Raw genomic sequence first — 22,776 nt, forward strand, 5'->3', positions numbered from 1 at the left:
GCTTCCTTATTTTGTAAGAAGCGGATATGTTACTATTAAATCAATTAAAGGGAAAGGCAGCTTAAAGCAAAGGCCCTCAATCTGCAAAGTGTCTCAGACCTCTCTGAGAATTCAATGAAAGGATATGGACCTCTCCCCAGAAAAAGTAAATGTAACGTTTTACATACAATCTACAAAATTAATATACCCCTAGAAATCCCAAGGAACTTGGCTCTTTAATGAAAAGGCTTCAGTTTTAGGACAACACTCTTAGCAAAGGCTCAGTCTCTAAAATGCAAAACAAGCTTAAAAGTAATATATTGAGTCAGCTAATTATGCTGGATGTCAAAACGCTGCTAAAACTGATTTTTATTTGGTTACCTTTGTGTTATTATATCTAAAATGTGAACCAATAGAGTAAAGGTCATTGGCTGCCATTTAAGCTGGAGTAGAAGAGATATTTATTTTTCAAATTTATTTCAAATTTTTATATGAGAGTAAAAACACCAGCTACAATGATAAAAACATTATATACAGTGTTCAGATGTGACACTACTATTAAAGCAGGCTAGAAATACAATGAAGAAATTTTTTTTTGACTCCTAAAAATAAGTATTGACAATGAGCTGTCAGTAGAATTGACACTTTGTACAATAGAGACGCCACAGAGAAAACTCGCTTTTTCCTTTGCTGCCACCCCAAGGAATATTTTGGAAAGATAACTATATACATTCACACATACGTACCACAAGACAGTTGAGAGAAAGAAGCATTTATGAAATCAAAGTCTGATGGGCAAATACAGTTCCCTGTTCTAATACACAAAGCTCCACAATTATGATGCTAATGTAAACTCTAAGAAAGCAGGAATTTAGGTTGTGTTCTCTTACACCTAGAAAATATCTGACACATTGTGATGCTTCAGTAATTAGCTCCTGAATGAAAAAATCTATTCAATAGAGTTTTAAAAAATCTACATATAACCTACTGTATTGCTCTGGGCAAATCAGTTCAGTTCTCGGGGCCTCCGTTTTTCCATGTAGAAAGGGAGGGGTTAAATTTGGGTCTTTTAAAATTGGGTCTTCTAATATTCCCAGTCTCTATGATTCTGCTTAGTACATAGGTACTTTCTTCTAAACTGCAAGGCTATGATCATTTTAGGGACAAAGAGCCAGCAAGCAATGGCCTATGAAGACCCACATGCACATGGAGGAAAGGAGATACTTACAAATGAAATAAACATGAGGAATGTATATTTCTGAGGCATGTTTATTTCTTCTGGGGAAGAACATCATAGAGGGCAGTGGCAATTCCAGGAGTCCTACGCAAGGTCTTAAATCTGTAGAGAAGAAGGAATATGCCATTTTATGGAATGTGATCCAGTTATTCTGTTTTCTTTATGAAGTCACATCCCATAATGAAATATCCCCACGGACACAGCACCGTAGATTTTCTGACAGCTCAGCATGCCTGAAGTGGTAATACACTGATCTCTCTTCCAGAATGTATGATATGGTATTTTTCACCATGAACTCAAGAAAAGACAGACAACCAAGTATTGGTTGAATATTTTAAAATAAATTTTATTTAAGTGCATCTCTTAAGTCTCTAAGTAATTTGTGTTCTTACATGACAATACTAATCAGCCCAGATTAGGGTGAAATTTTTTTTGGCGGGGGGGGGGGGGTGAGGGGGTTGGTAGGGAGGTAGAAATATTTTCACTCTTGTGGAAAAATATTAGAAATTACACTTTCTCCCTAAAATATTTCCCTAAATTTTTATTTCCTCAGAAAAGTAATCCTCAAATTTCAGCATACATAAAAATCAGTCGGGAATGTTTATTGAGAATGCAGATTTCTAGATCCTCATACAGATCTGGGACAAAGCCTCAGAATTTACCATTTTAACTATTACCATGTCAATTCTGATGCGGATCCGCCAGAGTACCTCCTAGCACATCTCCCCTCTAGACAGACCTAGCTGTCCAGTTCTTTCTTTTTTCCCTCTCATCTTCATTTGTGACATCATTGCACCCTCTAGTGGATGATTGTACTCAGTAATTTTTTTTTTCTTATACTTAAAAACACCTTGCTCAAATCTAAGGAAATCTCATTGCTTATGAATTTCTTGAATGGAAACAATGGGAGCTCGGGAGAGCGTTTATAAGAAAACATGTTTACTAAGCATCAAATTCATATTTATGTATATATATTTAGTATGTAATATACACACATTTTACAAAAAGAGAGAATTTTAATCCTGGTAAGTTTGACTGAATTTAAGATAGCTAATAGGCTTTTACAATTTTTTAAGTTCTTATTTATTTATTTTGAGAAAGAGAGAGAGAGAGTGAGTGGAGGAGGGGCATAGAGAGGGAGAGAGAGATTCCTAAGCAGGCTCCTGTGCTGTCAGTACAGAGCCCCATACAGGGATCAGTCCCAGAAACCGTGAGATAGAAACCAAGAGTCGGTCGGACTCTTAACCAGCTGAGCCACCCAGGTGCCCCCATATATTTTTGTAACTTTGTATCTACTGACCACAAATTTTTAGACTATTTATACCTGTATTATTGATATTCTCACATAGCAGTTTCCATAAACGCCTTCCAGCGCATCAGTACAATAACTTGGGTCTTCCAGATTGCTCCTTCTGAGCATCTTTTAGTACCTAGTGGTCCTTGAGACCCCTTGAGTCACACCTAAGATCCACAGGTCTTTTCATAAAGTATTATATGTTTTTCACCCCATGGTTTCTATCTCTGAAAAACCTTGTTTATTGAGGCCTAAAACCTCAAGGATCACAAATTCTGTTGGACCAAGCAGGTAATATAAATGAGTAAAGTAAGCAGGGTGTAAACCAGAGAGTGGTGGGGACTAAGGAGAACTGAGTTTATTACATTTCAAGGAATTCAAAAATTAATATTTGTGAACCCACGATGGGCCTAAGAACCATATGGAACTTAGTTTTACAAACCAGTTAAGGACCCCTGGTTTACTTGAGGGTTAATTAAATGCTAACTATTATGGATGTTCCCGTGTATAATTCTAACAAATACCCTATATAAGACATAGTAGATCATCCCAATTTTACCAGTGAGGTAACTGGAGCTTGAGGAGGTGGGTTACTTGCCCAACATCAGAGTCAACATCAGAGAGTTGAGACTTCCTGCCTGGGACTCTAGTCCAGGTTGGCCTGACCCCAGAGTCTGTGTTCTCATTCACTTCATTCCAAAGCATCTCTGAGCATGTGGCTTCTTGCCTGTTTAGCCTGTCACTTTATGCTCCTTACCACCTGCCCCCCATGCGGCCCCTAATTCTCCCTGTTTCCCGCCCCCCCCACCCCCCGCCCCCGGCCTGGCTCTTTCCAACATCTTCTGTGTTCTCTTAGCCTCTGATTCTACTAGTGTCTTTGCATTTCGACCATTTCTTATCGGGTAATTGACACCTTTCTCTGCATCAGCATGATTCTTAGTAACTTATTACTCACATCATAAGCTAATGTGATAAGCATATTCATACAATTTTTTTCTTACTATTGCATAAATAAGTGCACCTTTTCCTAGAACTTTAAAATGGTATTTCAGTGATGTTTAGATTTTTGTTATAAGTTAGATCTGCCCTGATATAACATCTCTACGTTTCTACTCAACTGGGCTGTTTCTGAGTACTACTGTAAATACTGCAAAGTAATATGAACTCTTCTCTAAAGTACTATAGAGCAGTTGGCTCAAAAAAATTTGTTTTGAAAAGTAAATATTAAGAGTAATTGTGTATAAATTCAAGTTAATTACTTTTGGAGGAGAATGAGCTATTTCTTTCACTTATCCATTCTCAGGTAACTTCTTAGGTTGTGCAATCACTAAGAAAGAATGGCAGCCCTGGGGCGGGTTTCTGGATGTTTCCTATCAGGCTGGCTTTCATGTTCTCCATTCCTCAAGAAAGACATCATTATAATCCACACACCCACATTAATGCTTTTTTATTTGGGATGTTTGAGTCTCTTCAACCTTTTATAAAAACTGTCACCCAAAATAGTATTTCTTTGGGAAGTCTTAACATAACATTTTGAATTGAATTTCCAAACAAAAAAGAATGAAAACGTACGGGCGCATATATTGCAACCTGTGATATATTTTTTCCAATCCTAACAGAAAAGAAGCTCTCATCGTGCAGCCTTTTATATGATTCTACCTAGTTTATGCAGAGTAAATTACCCACTTGCCCTTCTTTGTACAAATAGTTAACAAAAACAGACTGTATTTCCCTGCTATGAGACTCAGTATTCAGAAAAAAAAATCTATTTGAACTTGGAAAATAGATGGAGATGGGTGGCTTTGGCTGCCTTAATTGTGTATGAACAAACCCCAGCTCATCCTTCCTTCATCCTTCGGTGATCAGCTATCAACAAGAAGCATCACTCTAGAAGATAAAGACAATTGAAGTTTAATTGGATACAGTGCTGCAAGTTCCAAGCTAGGGTAGCCACTAACTTTATTGAATTCTTTTTAAGTACATGGAACTGCTCTGCACTTATGTGCGTTAACTCACTTCAACTTGACCCTGTAAAGTAGGTACTATTCTTATCACGATTGATAGGTAAGGAAATGGAAAGACAGAAAATTGAAATAACTCACCCATGATCACACAGCATTTAGTGGTAGAGTCAGGATTTGAACCCAGAGCCCTCATTTTTAACAAGTACACCTTGAATCGAAGACACAGAGTACATTGTGAAATTACACAGCTCATTCCTCAGTGTTGGATTCAGCCAGGCCTGGGTATGCATATTGGGAACTAGCTCCCCAGGGGATTCTGTTACACAGCCAAGTCTGAAAACTACTTCTAATTATAAAAGATTCCCAGAACTGAACAATTTTTATTGTTTTATTTACTTCCCTCCATGTTCAGGTAGTGCCCATTAGTAACTCTAAATGCCGAAGGAGACCAACCGAGCAGTAGCAGGATGTAGCCGTTGATTCCAGGTTCCCAAGTGTTCCTCCTCTTTGTGGGAAAATGTATAAACCGTGTCTCAGTAAGACTGGCCAATTACTTGCAGCATTATTTTTACGTAAGCTGGGTATCTATGACTGTTTTCCCCAACTTTAAATCACCACATGCTCAAATGACCCCCAGGTGGTAGCTGTTCATGCTGTATATTTCGAGTGGAGATTTTGAAGGTTCATCTGGACACACGGCCCATACCTCACTATTTGCGCTCACAATTTTTTTGGATATAGATCCTAACCCTTCTTGCAGTGCAAGACCATCTCCTTCTGTCCTGTTGTCAAGAGAAACAAAGGAGCTGCATTCAGTCAAAAGTATAGAATGCCCCTTCACATTGGACCTTGCATGAAAGATGTTAAATAATTAGTATCAGTGGACCAAAAGTGGAAGAGAGAACTGGGCGACGAGTGGGGAGGCTGATTTCAGATTATAGTAGTTGCACAGAGAATTTCTGGATATAACATTTGAGATCTGGGCTCCCACTAAGAAAGCCAGGAGATCTATGTACACAGTTTGAATCATGTACCAGCTTGAATCATACACTTTCTGACTTGTGTCAGATAATAAGCACTTTAACTAATCAGTGAGCTTAACTACCCACCCTCCACATCTCAACCTGGCTTTCTTGTTTCCTACCTTTCATCAGGTTTGTGGTAAATATCACCAAAAGCCTGAAGAAGTGGTTCAGTCGGTTAAGAGTCTGGCTCTTGATTTTGGCTCAGATCATGATCTCATGGTTTGTGGGATTGAGCCCCATGTCGGGCTCTACAATGACAGTGTAGAGCCTGCTTGGGATTCTCTCTCCCTCTCCCTCTCTCTCTCTTTCTCTTTGACTCTTTCTCTCTCAAAAATAAATAAGTAAACATTAAAAAAATAAATAAATAAAAGCCTGAAGAGGTCACAGTTTTCCTCCAGGGTTCTCCAATCCATTTTTAAGAGAGAAATTATTTACCAAGGCATGTCTGTGAATTTGGGAATTAATTAAGTTCTCAAGAGTTAGGCCTTATAGATGTAAAGAGTCTTTTGTTTGGTTCTCTCCCACAGTATTTGAATTATAACTAATGAAATTAGTTTTAATATGTTTTCGTTTTATTAGTTTTAATATGTTTTCATGTACCTAAACACTAATTTGAAAATTAAAATAAAAAGCAAAATGGTTTGTTTAGTAATTAATGAACTAATGACAGATGATTTTATTTTATTTCAAACAGATTCACTGATGTTGTGATTTTTTTCATTCAACCTGAAATACTTATATCACAGCCAAGTAACCAACCTGGTTTGTTGATTTTCCTTCCCTGAACTACTAATCAGTTTATGACAGGGAGTGACAAGTGCTACTTCTAGTGTAGGCATCATTGAGGTCACCATACAACTCTGCCAGGTGTCATTAGACAGGTGGTGCTCAAAGTCTACCTTGCATCAGAATCACCTGAGAGCTAGTAAAAACATGGTTATAGGACCCCACCTCCAGAGCTTCTGATTCAGTAAGTCTGGTGTTAGGCACAAAATATTGCATTTCTAGTGTTAAAACTCAATTCAGGCATATTAAAATTTGTAAGAGTTTATGTGAGCAAAACTCAGTTTGAATCCGGCAGTACAAAACCAGAAGTGTTAGGAGCTCTTTACCCACAGGATCCAGCGGAGGGACTATACAGAGAAAGGGCGGGAAGGAAGAGCGGAAATAATTTGATTGGCTGTAGCTCAAAGCCTAGTTGACTGTGATTGGTTTATCCTTAGGTTTCCATTTCCGAACCTTCAGGCAGTTATAGGCTTAGATTTTGGTTTGCTTAGGTAGGCTGTGTTGGCATTAAAGCCATCTCAGCCCCACGGCCTCCATGTTTAGTTGAACACTAAACAAGAACCAAGTTGATGCTGCTTCTGGGGAACACTCTTTAAGAACCACTGCCCCGGGGGCTCCTGGGTGGCTGGGTTGATTAAGCATGCCACTCTTGATTTAGGCTCAGGTCATGATCTCACGGTTGGGTTAGAGCCCTGCATCAGGCTCTGCTCTGAGTTGACAGTGAAGAGCTTGCTTGGGATTCTCTCCCTCTCTCTGCCTCTTCTCCACTTGCACTCTCTCTCTTCTCAAAATAAATAATAAGCATTAAAAAAAAGAAAAGAAAAAAAGAAAAGAAAAGAACCACTGCCCCAGGAAACGGATTCATAAATACAGAGAAGAGGGAAAAGGGTCGCCAGGGAGAAGGTAGGGCATGGGCAAATAGGTGAAGGGGAGTGGAATGTACAGGCTTTTAGTTATGGAATGACTAAGTCACAGGAATAAAAAGTACAGCATAAGGCATATAGTCAATGGCGTCATAATTGTGTTGTATGGTGACAGATGGTAACTACACTTGTGGTGAGCGTAGGGTACCATATGGACTTGTTAATCACTACGTCGCACACTTGGAACTAACCTAACATTGTGGGTCAACTATTCTTCAATTTAAAAAGAAAAAAAAAAAAGGAACCACAGCCCCATACCAGTGGACCCTCTAGAAACTTCACCAATACTATAAGCCTCAGAACGCTTACTTACTATCCTCTGGCACAATATATCTTACTAAAGCATATAGATAATGTAATAAACTTTAGACGCCCCGGATATTATTTTTACTCACATGAAGTAAAACTCTACTATGTAAGTCGGTTCGGAAAATTTTAAGTGCTCTGACAGGGAGTGACAGTTAAGTGTGGTTTCGCATTTATGCGGGGTTGTTGAAATATCCAGGAAGAGCTTGCTCAGCTGGCTGGCTGGGAGCTCCTGGATCTGGCTCTACCAGTGGGCTGGAAGGCACTGTTCTCGGTACTAGTACAGTTTGGGCCTGGCGCCACCTGGTGGTAGTTATTTGCTCCATCATTCTGTAGCTTTGCTGATAATCCAGTTTCAATGGCTGTTAAGAAAATTAGAAAATGTAGTGGAAACTATGTCAAGGAAGAAAAAGAAATGGATTTAGTAAAGCATTCCTTAGCCCGTGTATTTTGATAGTGTGCAAATAAGCGTCCTCTATTCTTCTCTGATACAAAGATTTACAAAAGCATTCTTATTGGATGGTATTTTTTAATTTATGTGTTAGGACAGAATAAGAATACAAGTGACTTAAACTAGAAAACCTTCACAGTTTGATTCAGCCAGCACAAATGGAACATTTCACAGAAACAATGTGAGTATAAATGCATCAATTTATACTCCAATTCAGAAGTCCTCAGAAAAAAATCTAGTTGTATGATTCGAAGTGAATAACAGAGTTCTGCTCAATTCTTTCCATTGTTGAGGGGTTTCCATAAGGGACCAAAGGCCAAGAGCAATGAAGCAGGTACCGAAGACCTAGAGATCCAAAGACAGCAAGGTCCAAGACCACCCACGTAGGAGGTGCTAAGATTTTGCCACACTGGTTTTGCCAACATTAGCTAATCCCTCATTTTGGAAGTGTAAAAGAGGACTGAGCGACTGATGGGGGTGGACAGGGCGGTTGGCGATGCAAAGAGTCATAGACAGCTGGGCGGTGCGCTGTGGTGTATCACTGCCCCTTGTCCCTCAAGGAAGGGAAAGGGAGCTGCTGACTTATTTCCACCAGCTTCCTTGAGTCTCCTTGGAGAGACATGTGTCGTCTTAAAACTGAGGGATTTGTAGATGGATATGTGACTCAGGCCCGAATAATCTAGAGAGGAATGGCAGTGACCCTGCTTTCCCTGCTGGTAATAAGACAAAGGTGAGGTTGTTCCCCTGACAGAGAGCTGTGTGTCATCAATGACGGGCCAGACGTTAGTATTTTCTGTGTGCCTTTGGGCAAGGCCAACGCAGAGACGTCTCAGAAGGGGTGCATGAGAATTTGCATCCCAAACAAACACCCAGGTGATGCTGACACCACACTGCTGCTGAGCAGGGGCCACACTGACCGGGGGGGGGGGGGGGGGGGGGGGGGGGGGGGAGGGCAACTCTCCTCTCTGATATCCCCCTTCAGAGAGGTCCCGGTGGTAAACATCGGACTGGGGTAAACATCAGCACACATTATTTTGTACAAGTGGATGGGGGGGGGGGGGGCGAAAATGCTGTGTGCATTCCTACAGATTATTGTTTTCCTGTAACAAAATATTTTGTGAACTGATTCAATTTCAGCATCCCAAATATTAAGTTAGAGCCCTTTCATGATAGCTTTGGTTGTTTTTTTTTTTTTTTTAATGTTTATTTTTGAGAGAGACAGATCATGCGCAGGGAGGGGCGGGGGGGTGGACAGAGGATCCAAAGGGGGCTCTGCACTGACAGCAGGGAGTCCCATGCAGAGTTTGAACTCACAAACCGTGAGACCATGACCTGGGCCAAAGTCGGCCACTCAACCCACTGAGCCACCCAGGTGCCCCTCATGACAGCTTTGTTAAAAGATTTCTATCCTTGCCTTTCAATCCATTCCTCATTGTAAAGCCTTACAAAATGTATTCAAACTTTATATATAAACCTGAAAACACAAGAATACGGGTGAACATTTTACAAAATTCACTGATTTCTGTTAATGCTCAGTGCTGAATATTGTGTGCAATAATGTAATTATTAGAAAGAGGGCACTGTGGTATTGCATTCACCAATTGCATTTACCAATTTACCACTGTGGTATTGCATTGTGATGTCTCATGAATTCCAGAGTAGTCCCTGTAAGAATTTATGAAGGAAAGCAGGGAAGTTTGATGGTCCCTTTACACTTCACTTCTCCTTAAAATGCTACTGAGATTAGGAAGTGACAACTTCAGACCTTCTATTGTCTGGAACCAGAAGGAATCTTTACAAATGAGTTGGCCCATCCTTGTCAGCCCCACTCATATTTTTTTTTTTTTATTTGAGGCTCATTAAATTTGAAGAATGTGTTCTCAGCCACCTCATCAAAATGCTCCTTAGACTTAAGAAGACACAATTCTTAAGGTTCTTTTTTAAGCCAGTTTTACAAGTGATGGTTGATTTGGTAGGGATATTTTGTTACTGAACATGTTTTCATCCGCTTGGAACATTTAGGAAATGTGAACGTGTAAAGCTGCCCTTCTGCACCATCCGGCACTTTTTATTTGGTCATACTGGATATAAAGATAATTCACAACGGTCATTAAATCACGAAATGCTATTGCCAAATGATAATATTCTGTTTTACAATGAGACAGGTTATTCAGATTAACGTGACAATAAATCAATGACAAAACAGATTTTTAAACATCAGTCTTTCACAGAGATGGTATGAAGTTTCGATAAAAGCCAAGATACACATATGAAAACCTTCTCAGTTCAGTGTTGATTAATTACACATAGAGCCTAGACCGAAACATCTGGTTCTCCCATAGCCGCATTACCAAGATTTCTCCATTATTTGTTTGATATAATATATAAAATACAGTTTGATCAAAAAAGAAAGTACAAGGTGAAGTGTGAATTTTTCATTGGTTCTAACAGACCCTTTATAAGGAAAACTGCGTGATGACTAGCCAGTAGGAGAGGAATGGATGGTGTTTGGAAATATAACATTTATTTCTCTAAAGTGTTTACAAAGCTTTCTGGCGCATCATGACCAGATGTTAAGTATTGTGCTTTCTTACAAATGAAATTACAGGATCTTAATCGTCAGAATGGAAGGCACGTTAGGAAGTATCACTTTAACTCTTCTATCAGGGGTTGCATTTGACAGCAAGTAGCAGAGTTCTGAGAAACAGTGGCTTAATCAGGGCTTTATTTTCCCTGCATATAAAGTGGGCATCCAGAGAGGAGCTGTTGCTCATCAGGCTGAGGTCTCTCCAATTCTCAAGACTTTCCCTGGAGCTTGCAAGGAGCTGTTGGGACTCCTACCATTAATTATGAATTCCAGGTAGCAAAGAAGAAAAACTGAAGGAAAGGAAGAAGGGGAAGTTCCTGTGCCAGGAAGACTAGAACTCAATATCCCAGTAGATAGTCATCTCATGCCATTGATGGAAACCAGCCATTGTCCACCTCTGTCAGGGAAGGTTGGAAGGCAGCTTTCAGCTGGGCACAACGCCAACGCTCACAGAATTAGTCTGTTAATAAAGGAAGAAAAGAAGTTTCCTCTCCCCATACCTCTCTGTTACAGTCTCTGCCACAATCTATATCTTACAGAGATGAGGCGACTGGCTCAGAGAGGTTAAGCAACTTTACCTCTGTCTCAAAGCTGGTGGCAGAGTCAGGACTTATGGAGCATGAACATATGCCCTCTTGTTTTCAACTGAGGACGTGGGGATGGGTGGGAAAGGAATGGGGGTCTTCTGAAGTTCTAAAGAGTTTGCTTTAGCAAGAGCATAATAAGAATGGGGAAAAGAAATCACGGATTCTTCAAAGTTTGGCACATCGATGTGACAAAAATCACAGCGATTTGATTTCCCTTTAGAAATGGTGCAGCGAAAAATAAAGGCACAATTCCTAACACAAAAATGAAGTCATACTGTAACCGTCAAGGCATTAAAATTTTGAGTCTGTTTCTCCAAAGTAAATAATGGACATGTTTCCTCATACAAACCTGAACTTACTACAGTAAAAATTGTGGTCCTCTTCCTCCCCCAAGAGGGATCAGCCCTCAACTTCCTGAGGAGTGTGCCTAAGGGCCAGTGATTTTGACAGTAGTGGTAGCAGAAAATCAAGATTGTGCTTGAAGGGCCTTCCTCGGATTCTCTCCCATTGCCCAGATGATAAAATGTGTTCTCTCGGAAAAGGGCTGTGAACAGATGTTGACTTTCACAGATACCATTCAGCCGTTCAAGTACCTGTTAATGTACGTACGTTCAAGAATGCAACACTATATCTGGTTGTGTGTTAATCTGAGATTACTTATTACTACTTATAATCTAGTACCACAAAGGAGGGAGATATGCAGAAACCTGAAGGAAATGTTTTCCAAAAATTGTACAGCCGTAAAACCATCCCATCCGTGTTATAGACAAGAAAACTTCAGGCCAGCAAAACAGAAATTACTTGATTTAATTTGTTTAGGAAAATATTTGCTTTCATTTTAATATATATTTAAGTTATATATAACTCCAGGGGTTATGATCTCGTATCTTTCCCAACACAAAGATGTATTTGAATGTTGTCGTGTCATCTGAAATTGCAGATATCTTATGTTTCTCCTCCATTCATGGTCAATGTCTGGCATATAAATGGGGGGCCAAGTTTCCTAGTCAGAAATTCAGTATTGTAAGTGATTCATTTACAATTGCAGTGGGAGAAACTACAGATGACCACCAGCGAAAGGAGGAAAATATTCTGCTCTGTCACATTCCACGTCATCGCGATCACCTGTGTGGTTTGGTCTTTGTATGTATTAATAGATCGGACAGCGGAAGAAATCAAGCAAGGCAATGATAATGGTAAGAGCATGTCTCTTTTCTTTTTTCCTCCTATTGGTTTCTCTGACATCAGAGGTGGGTAGGGAAGCTATTTCCCCTGTTAGGTCTTCATGTGTGATAAGCTAGCAAAAAACCAGTACCAATTAAGTCATCTCCAGTTATGTTATAAATACTCTGATTGAATGCCTAGGGTCCCACGCTGAGGTACAAAATTTATCAAGTCCATATAAACATTGGTAGAGAGAAATATATAGATGTCATGCATCACTTCAGGCTTTTCAGGAACTGATTAAGAATCATGTTCTGCCTAGGGAGCCTGGGTGGCTCAGTTAAGTGTCTGACTTCAGCTCAGGTCATGAACTCATTCATGGCTTGTGAGTTCAAGCCCCACATCAGACTCTGTGCTGACAGCTCAGATCCTGGAGCCTGCTTCAGATTCTGTGTCTCCCTCTCTCTCTGCCCCACCCCTGCTTGCACTCTCTCTCTCAAAAATGAATAAACATTAAAATTTTTTTTTAAAAAAGCATGTTCTGCCTGATGTGAAAAAGCAAACAGTTGTGAAAGTGGAAGTTTTTTCATTTAGTTTAATTCACGATAGTCATTGCTTCTTTTAAGCCATGAATAAGACGATACTCTACTAGAGAAATGTGTTATACCTTATTAATTAGTACCATATAATTTGATAGGAGTAGATTAACACTATGGTTTGAAATTTTAGCCATACTGAGTTTAATTGTGAAGGATGGTGTCAAGCCTACAAAGAAAGCTGTTTAAAAAATCATTAAGGCAGATTCTAGGATCTGAAAAAGATAGGTCATTTAAAGCAGAATAAAAAATAGACTGTTTATTTTCACTTCTGAATGTACTCAGCTCCATTTCTCATCAGGCTCTACCAGCTTCCGCATATGGCATAAATCATAGCTGGTAAAACAATGAGAAATATTCCCAGAACCACCCCCACCATCAACCCTTGAAACAAACAAACAAACACACAATATTAAGCCACTGGTGAATTTAAAAAGAGAAATTGTTCAGATGATAACACTGTAAGTTTGTAGTATTCTCAAAAATGCCTATTGCTTCCCTCAAAAAAAGAAACTGAAAGAAATAAAAAGGTGACAGGAAGTTAGGGAGAGGAAGTGAGGGAAAGAAAGAAGAAGGAAAAGAATATTAAAAGGAAAAGTTCTGTTATTTCTGCCTTTCTTTGAGTTCGTAACAGCAGGAGCAATGTGCCATTCTCACGCTTGCCCGCTCGGTGGCAGCAGGGAGCACCAGCGCGAACTCTGGGCGCTGGAGAAGCGTCTGGGGAGGAAGGGACTATGAGGACCCGCCTGCTGCGCGGCGATGTGGTGGCTAGGGAAACGGGTCGGGGCAGGTTGTGTTTGTGTTTCAGTTCCATATGACAGTGATATTTACAGTGTATACCAGACTAGACTGTTTACAACTACATTATGCATTACTCCTGAGATACTGGATTTTTAAAAAAATGCCTGTTACATCCCTGGAATAAGTTTCCTGAGGATAGGACTTTTTCTTTTTTTTTTTTAAACCCACGCCCCCTATACTTACAGGTACGGACCCAAGCTAAGTAACAGAAAGTGTGCCATACACAGCAGTCATGTATGTATAGAACAACAGCGAGGCACCCCACCACCACCCTCACCTTAGCACACCCCGGTATAAGATCTTCAGACTCAAGTGTTTTCCTAGCGATCAAGGGCAGCCCTGACAGCCAGGGATAAGTAGTTGTAGATGTCTGATTTAGAGTTCAGTGTTTGAGAATCATAGATCGGCCCCAGTGTAGCCCTGCCTTCTCCCAGCGGTCACCATGATACCAGCAGGGCTCCTCCTGTTCTCCTCTGGCCACATGAGAGGGAAGGAAGATTATAAGCACCTGTCCTGGACAAAATGAGAAGAAACAATCTTGTGTCACCCATATACAGACAGTCTAGAACCTCTCCCTTACATACATTTACTCAATCCCACTTCTGAGACAAGTGAGTGAACAGTGATCATTTCTCCTACAATGAACAGGACTATCTCAACTTCAGCCAACCAAAGTCTCCAGAACCCAAGAAACCCTTGGCCCCAAGCTTCCTTCCATTTATCTCACTCTGCCTGCTAATTCTCCAGTGCTCCTGGATACCCTTATGTCTTCAGTTGTCATTGCTATGCTGAGAACCAAACTCCAAATTTATCTCCAGCTCGTACTGCACTCCAGATCAGGCATCGACCTCCTGAACGTCTCCATTTAAAGGTCTTCCAAGCACCACAAACTCAATGTGTCCAAACTTTTAATCTACTACCGCTGTCCACCCTAACACCTGTGGGAAAGGCATTACTGCTAACACCTGTTACCAAATCCATTTGGACTGTCATTTCTCCTCTCCCTCTCCCCAACTTCTGCCTTCAGTCAGTCACCAAATCCTATTATTCTGCCTCATTGGTCTCTGGAATCTGTCCCTGTCTCTCTTTCCTGACTGCCCTCATCCTTGTGCAAACTATCCTTTTACTTGAACACTGCAACAGCATCTTTACTAGCCCTTCTCCAGTTCTGCCCACCTTTAACCCATGCCCAATAAGGGATTCTTTGCAAATTTACAAAACACACATCTGATCACATCCTATCCCCACTTAGCCATTACTCTTAAAATATATCCCAAACTCTTTAATGTGACTAAATTGCCCCCTCCCTGCCCCCACCATGACCTGGTTGTAGCCAATTATTCTGAACATTCGTTCAGCCCCACAAATGGGGCTCTAGACCTTTGCTCAGCTTTTCCCTCTACATGAAACCTTCCTCCAGCTTCTGTCCACCACACATTCAAACACTGTTCTGTGTTCTCACACCGCTCAACTCCTACTCAGCCTTTGCAGGTTGCCTTAAATATCACTTCCTCTGGGACACCTGGTTCAGCAACCTGAGCTAGAACAATTGTTACTACCATAGTGGTTCTCAAAATGGTTCCTGGGACTGATAGCATTAACAGCACCTGGGCAGTTGTTAGAAATGCAAATTCTTGGCCTCTCTGCACCCCAGACCTATGGACCAGAAATTCTGAGGACAGAGCTCAGTAGGGCTGTGCTTAAGAAGCCAACAGGTGATTCTGATGCCAAGCATTGAGAAACGTGCTTACCTAGCATCCTGCACTTAACCCACTTACTCCATTTTGATTGCATATTTGAATTACCTGTGGAGTTTCTATACCCTACAAAGCCTGCGTTTTATCCCCAGAGGTTTAGATTTGACTATCCCCTATGTCATGGTATTTGCAGACATGATGAGAAGCTCTGCTGTACCAGGAAACTTACCACATACTATTGTAATTGCTCATTTAATTGTAAGTGTCCTGGCACCAATAGACTGAGCTCAGGGAAGAACAGATCGCTCTCCAGCATATATCCCTGGGGCTGAGCACTGTGTCAGGGACCTGGAAAGTTGCCCAGTCAACGTTGTAGAAGGAATGATGAAGTGTGAGTGCCTCATACCCCATGCTCACACTTGCCTACCTTTCATGTTTCTTGTAGAACTTTTCTTCAAAATGCCTGCCCCCCACCTCAGTTCTGGGTGGATGCAGGATTTCAGGCCAGAGTCTCCCAAATGAATTATCACTCAGGTCCCTCAGATTTCCAAAAGAAAATACTGAATGATAATCAAAGGCTATATATATATATAACACACACACACACACACACACACACACACACACACACATGGTCCATGGTCCAGGGTCAGGTCAGCTTTCTACTGTATACTTTTAAAAATTATTTTCAGTTTCTTAAGAGCAAGTGGAAATAAGATGAATTTTATCTTTGGTGTTCAGAGCTTCTGAATTAGGCAGCAAGATATTCATCAGGAAACCATATCCATGACTTCCTACAGACCCACTTGCCAGTGGGACAGTTCCTACCTAACTTGGATAATTTCAGATGGAAACTATAGTGACTTTTGCAAAGGGTACCGTCTGTACTTATGTTCAGATTGTATTTAAAGCCTGACTTCCCAAAGTACACATTTGTAGGTAGTGTGGGCATCTGTATGAGTTGTTATTATTTTAATCTCCCTTTGGCATTGGGACTGTGAGTGCTGAGCCTGAATTTACTTTTAACGTCTGAAAAAACTGCAAAATTTAAAAGTCAAAATATTTTAAATCCATTTCGAAAACCTTCAAAAATATTGGAAGAGGAACAAATTGTCCTTCTTCAACCCAAACTGAGGTTGAATGTAAAACAGCAAAATTCTTTGAACTGTAATAACAATACTGAAAAGGGAAAAAAAAAAATCCTTCATGTGTTTTTAATGGTTGTTCTTTTAGATTAAATAAGCCTGGTGCCCCAGATAGCTCTCTCTCTTCTCTCTCTGTTGCCTTTAATGACCAAAAAGAAAAAAGCCTTGGTACTCAAAACTTTAACACAATCACCCATTACTAACTCTAATTTGGGGGAACAACGTCCTCCTGCCTTATCTTTACATATTCTAGAAAAATGTTTCAGTATACTGTTTGTTGAAAACAAAACACAAAAATACAGACCAGGAAAACACAACAATTTATACTATTAGAGAGAAAGTAGGTGCAGAGTATTTTTCTTAATGAAGTATATAGCTGATATACAATATTAGTTTCAGGTGTACGACATAGAGATTGGACAACTGTATACATTACAAAATGCTCACCGTAGTTGAGTGTGGTCACCATCTGTCACCACACTGAGCTGTTACAATCTGGTTGTGTTCCCTATGCTGTACTTTTCACCCCATGATTTACTTATAACTGGAGGTTTATACCTCCGTTCGCCTATTTCACCTTTCTCCCACCTCCTCCCCTCTGGCAACCACAGTTCTCTGTACCTATGAGTCTAGAGTCTATTTTCTGTTTTCAGTTTGTTTTGCTTGTTGTGTTTTAGATTCCACACAGAAGTGAAATCATATGGCAGGTGCAAATTTTAATCTCGCCCTAGAACTATGTAAATGTGTACACCACAAGGGGCTAGCATAACAAATCAAATTTTTTTTTTCATGCCTGCCCCACTTGTGAGCCTCTAAGCATCTCCAGGGCAGGGGCCATGCTTCATTATTGAGAGGATTTAATATGAGTAGAGGTTCAAAAAATGTTGCCAGCTGTGGCTGATCCCAGCAGACAGGCACGATGGCTCTGCTATACTTGTTAGCTGTTAACATCTGCTTCAGTGGGTGTTAAAAATCACTTCCCAGCAATCCATATATTTTCCATTTGAGCACTGCTGTTTAAGCATTCCTTTTTAAAGTGAGTGTATGCACTGTTATTGTTAATAACCCAAAGATGATAAACACTGACTTGAGCTACGTGTCAGAAGCCCAGGCTTCTAGTTCTGCCCTTGGTTGCGGACCAGTTACGCTGAATAAAATAGTCACTCTGAAGCTCAGATTCCTCATCTGAAAAACGAAGTTGGACTGAATACCCTTCAAAGGTGCTTTCTGATACATTTTTCAAAGATACTATGAACTTGACCTTGCATCAGATAAACGGAAACATCGTGTTTATACAAATACCACACATATATATTTGTATAATTTATATATATTTATATATTCCTTTTTTTAATGTTTATTTATTTTGAGAGAGAGGAGAGAAGGTAAGCAGGGGAGAGGCAGAGAGAGAGGGAGAGAGAGAGAATCCCAAGCAGGCTCCATGCTGTCAGAAAAGAGCCAAGCCATGGGGCTCCATCTCACGGACCGGGAGATCATGACCTGAGTGGAAATCAAGAGTTGAACGCTTAGACTGAGCCACCCAGGTGCCCTGATATTTATATATTTCTTATATATACTCATACTTTTATATATTTTTGTATTTTTATCTTTACTCACAGTCAATACCACCATTAAAACAAGTTAAGGAAAATGTTACAAATGTGTGAGCTTTTTTTTTTTTTTTTTTTTTTTTAATGATTTAAGCAACAGGAGAGAAGCAACCAGGACAAAAGTAAAGGAGAAAACCATCTCCTTAGCCCCATCATTCACACACACCCTTATGCAAACACATTTCATAACTCTGCATAACCTAAGCACCCAGCCAAAAATATCCCAACTTACCAATGAGATGCTTTTTCTAAATATATATTGTCCCTGCAGCTGTTAAATGAGACAGGTTCTCTTCTGCTGTTTGGGGATTTTAAAAGCCTTTTTAGACACACTCCAGGTGTCTCCAGTTACATGATCTACACAAGATATGCAGAATACTTTGAGAATTCCAATTTAAAAGCAGGAAGAGATTTTAGGGATCACTGTTTTAAAGATGAGGAAGTAAGCAATTTACCTCATCTTCAGCTTTATTATGAACACCCTCCAGGAGCCTGTGGTTTACCCAATTGGAACAAGAAGCAAGATGTTACAGGTGACCCTGCATGTGTTTCTCCAGTGGAGAGAGCTGGGGACCCTGTTCTATTAAAAGAAACATATTTTCAGAGAAACAATATAGCTAGAAAATGAGTCTGGAAGAGTCTGAAAGTGGATACATCTCAGCTTACAAACCATTGTCATTGTGGTCTGAAACTCTGGCATAAATGTTTCCTAACAACACACAGTGAGATTTCTGAGCTTTTCTCCATGAAGGGAATTACCGATTGGGAAGGATGCCCAGAGGCCCAGAGTGAGGAGGGATAGTTCTAATTCCATTGGCCTGGCTGGGAGCTAACTGGACTTTCTCCTCTCCTAGTTGTGGAGGTTTTCATTGCCCTGGAGTCCAGATGGGACATCTAAAGGTTGAAGCCCATTGAAGTTAGGTCTTAGTCATAGGCACCAGAAAGCTTTGCATTTAGTCTACAACTCTATCAGCGAAAGGTGTGTAGCATTTAAATCATCCAGATGGCAAAAATAACTTATATTTACATAGCACTTTCTATGTCAAGAACTACCCATTTAACCCACACTAGCAACCTTGTGAGGTAAATACTACCAATATCTCCATTTTTAACTGATATATCAGTTATCTTTTGCTATATAACAGACTATCCCAAAACTTACTAACTTGAAACCACAAGCATTTATTTCACTCCCAATTCTGCAGATCGGTTGGGCATTCCTCCTGGCCAGGACCTGGCTGGCTGTTCTCTGCAGCATCCACGTATGTGTCTACAAACAGCTGGCACATTGGCTGGCTGCTGTATAATCAAGGCTGGCCTCCTCCAAATGCCTGGCAATGGGCATGCAATTGGTTGGATGACAGAAACAACTGAGCTGTTTTTCGTCACATAGGACCTGTTGGCCCTGTCTTCTTCCCATGGCAAGTGCAGTGTTTAAACAAGTAGCAAGAGAGTAAACCACACACACAATGGGAACACGTTTGAAGTTTCTGTTGTGCCCTATTTGCTATTGTCCTGTTGGCCCAAACCAGTCATGTGGCCACAGCCAGAGTCAATGACGAAGGGGGTGGATACCCAAGGACACGGTTACAGGGAGGCGTGAGCCAAGTGGGAGTATTTTTGAACAAGCTACTAAAGATGAGGAAACTGAGACCAAAGAGAATACCAGGTAACAGGCTGTCAATACCTGAAGGAAATGAAATAGCACTCTGAATTAGGACAGATGAAGATATAAAGACTGGAGTGACTGATTCTTGGGAATAAAACTCATGATCCTTAAGAATGGGTGTGGACTTTACACAGGAAAACAGCCTTTGAGAAGCATAATAAGGAACATCCTATTGGGGTCTGGTCTGCAAAGAAATTGAATAAAAGTTTGAATCCTTTGGGATCAGGGTATTTCTTAGCCAGGAAGGAGGGCCTTCTGGGAGTGAAGATGAAGAAAGTGATTATAAAGAAGGTAAGAGATGGTCAGTGGCAGTGGTCCTGTTGATCAATAAATTCTAGTCTCAGGTTCCTGAAGGGGAAATGCCTTTAAATAGTCCCAATCCATGTCTACTTACCCAACCCCAATGGAGAATAGAGTGAGGAATATCTGGAAGACCTTTTTATGCGAGAAAATAATTTATAAATTTTATTCTTTCATTCATTTTTATTTTTATTCAAGTATTTATAGAACTTTACCTAGAGTCCCCAGTTTTCCTCTCTGGCTTGCTAGAAAAACCTTGCACAGACTCAGATTCCCAAGAGTCTATGATGAGCTGAAAGGCCCATTTGCTTTTCTTTGTCTAGAGTGCTTTTATTTGCTCTTTAAATATAAATTTCCCTACAGATTGTGGGCTGATTTCTGTGGCTCTGGTAGCACCACACATTCATCAAACTCTACTATGCAAAATCTTCAATACCATAACCCAGGACGAATCTACAGACCACCTTAAGCCTTTCACAGAAGACCTACTAGCATGTTGGTTGTTTGGCTGGCCCTCCAGTACTGCATCATACACATGCCCTTACAGAAAGGAGGCCTGGACATTTACCCATGAGATACAGGTGTGCTGTTTCTTAGGGACACATGCACCCCCATGTTTATAGCAGCACTATCAACAATAGCCAAAGTATGGAAAGAGCCCAAATGTCCATCGATGGATGAATGGATAAAGAAGAGGTGGTATATATATGTATACACACACACACACACACACACACACACACACACACACAATGGAGTATTACTCGGCAATCAAAAAGCATGAAATCTTGCCATTTGCAACTACGTGGATGCAACTGGAGGGTATTATGCTAAGTGAAATTAGAGAAAGACAAAAATCATATGACTTCACTCATATGAGGACAAGAGACAAAACAGATGAACATAAGGGAAGGGAAACATAAATAATATAAAAACAGGAAGGGGGACAAAACAGAAGAGACTCATAACTATGGAGAACAAACAGGGTTGCTGGAGGGATTGTGGGAGGGGGGATGGGCTAAATGGGTAAGGGGCATTAAGGAATCTACTCCTGAAATCATTGTTTCACTATATGCTAATTTGGATGTAAATTTTAAAAAATAAAGAAGAAAATTAAAAAAAAAAGAGGAGGCCTGGAAGAATTTAATAATCATATGTTGAGATTGCTTGAGAATGTATCTGGCCATTCGTGGAGGATTGGCATGACAATATGGACAGTGAATGAGTCAGGTTTACCTATTATAGGGGACAAGAGAAGACTTCCATTGCCTTAGAAAATGGTTGTGGACAGAACATCTGCTCTTCCAAGCTCCTCCAATTCTTACCCAAGAATTTCCAAGCAAGTTTCCTGTTAATGTTTAAAAGGTAACATTAAAAAGGTAGGGATACAGAGAGTTTATTCCTAAGCCTACAGAAATTTCTGAAGAAAGATCCCAAGCACAAAGGCAAAACTACAGATAGATCTTTGGGCTTCAGAGAAATGAACAGATGGTTGAATTGCCTCAAGTTGAATTTCAAATTCCTCTTCCAAACTGGCAGGTAGAAACAACTTTGAGCTCTTGGCATTTCCAAGTTCAGGTTCCAGCTTCAAATATATATTAGTGAGGACCAAGAATTACTTGTTTACACAAAGGATCCACAAGGAACAAGACTTTGTGCCTTCACTTTTCTACCACCCTTATTGTGTACATTCTTTCTTCTTTACAGAAGACACCATAGAACTGAGGAGTCCAACAAGGTTGAGCATGAAGACAAATTACTAAGTCTCGATAAAAGGAGGTAAATACATCTTGCCAATGGAAACATTCTTGGAAATTCACTTAGCCCCATGTTATTATCTCCTCTCACAATGTCCTTTAGGTGAATTTTCCAAGGTAAAATCTTAATAACTGCTCAACAATATCTTTATAGAAAACAAAAATCTTGCCCACTTAGTCAAAACCAAAGAGAAAGATCAGGCTGTCTCTGAGAGAAGATGTCACGTGGACAGTGGGTTTGTACCCAAATGACTTCTGGATGTAGGGTAGGGGGATATTGCACACTCTAAACTGTTGATGGATGTACTGGGAGCCCTGACTTCACAAACATACGAAGGAAATGACTGGAGGAGACAAAATCAATTCAGAGAACATTGTGAAAGTGGAAGAACCAGACTGTCTCCCAGAATTAGAGAAAATGGCCCAGATTCTCAAGTATATTATGGGTTCCAGCCATTATTTCAGGAAGGAGAGGTAGGACAAGAGTGGATTCTTCAGATTATCCACCAATGAAAGCAGGGCTTCATGGACAAGTGAAGAAAGGCTGTCACCTCTGGTTATATTAAAAAGACTGAGGCAAAGCAATCCAAGTTGGAACTTCAAAAGCTTTCATTCATCCTCGAAATATCTACTGAGCAAGGCACTGTGGAAAATTAAGACCAACCAGACATAAATTCTGTGCTTGTCAAGATTATGGTGTACCAAAGTAAAAATAACTTGTTAGAAAGTTAACACATGCCACAAGTGGAAGAAATAACATGAAACTAGAAGAATGCGGGTTTATTTCCAGCTGGAAATTACTTCTTAGTTGGCTTTTGTGGAACAGCAGACATGCAGAAGTACAGAAGGAAAACCGAGAGAAGAAATATCATGGACAAAGCCTCAGAAATGGAAAACC

The 22,776-nt window shown here is 40.3% G+C and overlaps 2 protein-coding genes across 12 annotated transcripts in view; one reads left to right on the forward strand and one right to left on the reverse strand.

Moving 5' to 3' along the window:
* MARCHF1 (membrane associated ring-CH-type finger 1) overlaps nucleotides 1-22,776 on the forward strand; it is an 867,957-nt gene that overhangs the window by 839,345 nt on the left and 5,836 nt on the right. For 10 of the 11 annotated variants that reach the window (XM_045055710.1, XM_045055711.1, XM_023252710.2 and 7 more), the window contains one exon: nucleotides 12,188-12,335. In XM_045055710.1, the coding sequence (XP_044911645.1) occupies nucleotides 12,188-12,335 (148 nt within the window). Of the gene's footprint in view, nucleotides 1-12,187; nucleotides 12,336-21,828; nucleotides 21,901-22,776 lie in introns of all 11 variants that reach the window. The other variant, XM_023252709.2, reaches the window with a different exon arrangement.
* The window catches only part of TMA16 (translation machinery associated 16 homolog), a 73,771-nt gene that overhangs the window by 11,453 nt on the left and 39,542 nt on the right, over nucleotides 1-22,776 (reverse strand). Inside the window, exon 7 of the mRNA XM_019828756.3 lies at nucleotides 1,208-1,318. Coding sequence (XP_019684315.1) covers nucleotides 1,249-1,318 — 70 coding nt within the window. The 3' untranslated portion in view covers nucleotides 1,208-1,248. The remainder of the gene's footprint in view (nucleotides 1-1,207; nucleotides 1,319-22,776) is intronic.

Source organism: Felis catus, chromosome B1 (genome assembly GCF_018350175.1).
Source record: "Felis catus isolate Fca126 chromosome B1, F.catus_Fca126_mat1.0, whole genome shotgun sequence".
Taxonomy (NCBI): Eukaryota; Metazoa; Chordata; class Mammalia; order Carnivora; family Felidae; genus Felis; species Felis catus.